Here is a 2,178-nt window from a genome sequence, read left to right on the forward strand (position 1 = left end):
CGTGAAGCTGCCACCGGCCCAGCCCTCCCCGGTGGCTTGGGACACCCAGGGCCCCCACGCCGTGCCCACCTGTAGATGGAGATGTTCTCGACCATCTCCTTCGTGTCTGCGTCCTGCAGCGAGATGCCCCTCGGAGACACCGTCAGAATCACCTTCTGGAACTTGCGAGCTCCCACCCGCGCCTGGCAGTGGGGAGACACCAGAAACCCCTGCAAACCTGGGGTCTTCACCCCCTCGCTGGGTGAAGCTCCTGGCAGGAGCCCCCAGGCTCTGTACAGCACCACCCACTCCGGCCCTTGCTGCAGGGACGGGAAAGCAGAGCCTGGATCTGGCAGACCCTGCACACACGGGACAGGACCGACCCTGCGTCCCCTGGTGCGTCCCCCCTGTGCTGTGACAGGCACAGCTCTGCTCCTCGCCGTGGTCCTGGTGCAGGAGCCGTCCTGCAGGGCCACAGCTTCCCCACAGCACTGGGGAGCAGCCATTCACCCCCTGGACCCAGCGCGGTCCCTGCTGCGGCAGGGGGCTGGGACACGGACACCTCCTGAACTCCGGGGGCTGGGATCCGAACCGGCTGTTCCCCACCCCGGCACAGCAGGGCCCAGGGCCAGCCCTCACCGTGGCCACGATCCTGCGGATGGCGGCAGCAGCCATGTCTTCTCCTTTGGGTTTTTCCACCAGCGTCATGCCCAGATACTTGAGCGTGAAGCACATCCCCTCCAGCAGCGGTTCCTGCATGTCAGCCCAGCTCTCAGGAAGCTCTGCAAAGACAAAAACGCCTCAGAAGCCACGCACCCGCGGCCCCACAGCTCGGCCCAGCAGAGCCACCCCACCTTGGTGCAGCTCCACTGCTCCCAGCAGCGGTGCAGCTCCCCAGGACGCTCTCCTGGCTCTGTGTCTGTCATGGAGGAGCAGCAGGACGAGGACAGTTCACCCTCAGAGCTCTGTCCCTCCATCCTCGGAGGTGCAGGCTCTGTCTGTGAGCCCCTGTGCACCTGCACTGGGCCCCGGGTGCTGCAGAGCTCACTGCTGCCTGCAGAACCTTGCATTCCTGGGTGCCATCTGTTTCTCTACAACCAGGATCCTCTCTGCACCACATCCGTCTCAGAGCAGCAGCGCTTGCTGCCACGCTCGCTCAGATCACAGCCCCGCGTTGTCCCAGTGTAACCAGCGCCAGCCCCCAGCGGGGCCGCTCGCCCAGCGCTCGTCATCCAAGCCGAGGTGACAGGGACGCAACGGCACCGCAAAGACGCCGTGGTAAGGGATGGCTGGGATGGGTATTTCAAAGACATAAAATAGCTTCCAGGAAAACACATTTTATGGATGAACTCCATCGCGCAGAGGGAAGAGAGCTCCCGCGTGCATTGCTTTGCAGGTCACAGAATTAAAGGGGCACTGGCTCCGGTTTCCTGCGCCCTCTCTTTCCAAGCCCCACCGCTGCAGTCGAGGAAAAAGAAACAAAAAACCCAACAGGCAGAGAGTCTGTTCGCTCCAGGGAGATTCCCTAGGGAGTCCTCAGCATCTCCAGCTTCCCTCAGGAACCAGTGCATTTCTGCAGCGTGTCCTGACAGCGGCGGATGTGCTGGTGGGAGCAGGAGCCCGGCCCCGCGGTCCTGGCGCGGCTGCGGCTGGCACAGGGTGCACAGAGCAACCGCAGAGGCACCCACGCAACCTCCGCTCCCGCAGACAAAGCCGCCGGCCCCCACTGAAAGTTCACCCCCATGGGAAAGCTGCGGTTCCCAGACTGGTGTGCACAGGAACAATCCTCCTGTGCCTCCCTGTGATGGCCTTCAAGCAGAGCTGAAGCAGATGTGAGCACACATTTACTGTCCTCAAATCCCAAAGAGCACGAGGATGGCGAGAGAGGATATACAGACGGGCTAAGGCACAGCGAGCCACAGCCTGCTCTTGGGATTCAGCCCACGGTTACATCCTCTGCTACAAACAGCGGGTTTGTGCACTTCCCTGGGAATCGCCCAGGTATCTACTGTTCACGCCAAGCCAATACATTTCAGGGTTATTTTTCACCTCTTCCCTGGGATTAGCTCCCTGAACGGTACTGGCACATTTGCAGAAGGCTCCGACTCGTAACTGGAATAAACTGAACCCACAGGGAAATCAGGAGACCTCATCACAGTGCGTGCTGCTGCACAGCCGACAGCTGCCAGGGAACCCACT

The 2,178-nt window shown here is 61.8% G+C and overlaps 1 protein-coding gene across 1 annotated transcript in view; it reads right to left on the minus strand.

The window, feature by feature from the left end:
• Nucleotides 1-761, minus strand: part of LOC104539832 (low density lipoprotein receptor adapter protein 1-like) — a gene marked incomplete at its 5' end in the record, with an annotated part of 3,073 nt that extends 2,312 nt beyond the window's left edge. Inside the window, 2 exons of the mRNA XM_010183457.1 lie at nt 70-182; nt 619-761. Coding sequence (XP_010181759.1) covers nt 70-182; nt 619-761 — 256 coding nt within the window. The remainder of the gene's footprint in view (nt 1-69; nt 183-618) is intronic.
• Nucleotides 762-2,178: the final 1,417 nt, after the last annotated feature.

Source organism: Mesitornis unicolor, unplaced genomic scaffold (assembly GCF_000695765.1).
Source record: "Mesitornis unicolor isolate BGI_N332 unplaced genomic scaffold, ASM69576v1 scaffold41414, whole genome shotgun sequence".
NCBI lineage: Eukaryota > Metazoa > Chordata > Aves > Mesitornithiformes > Mesitornithidae > Mesitornis > Mesitornis unicolor.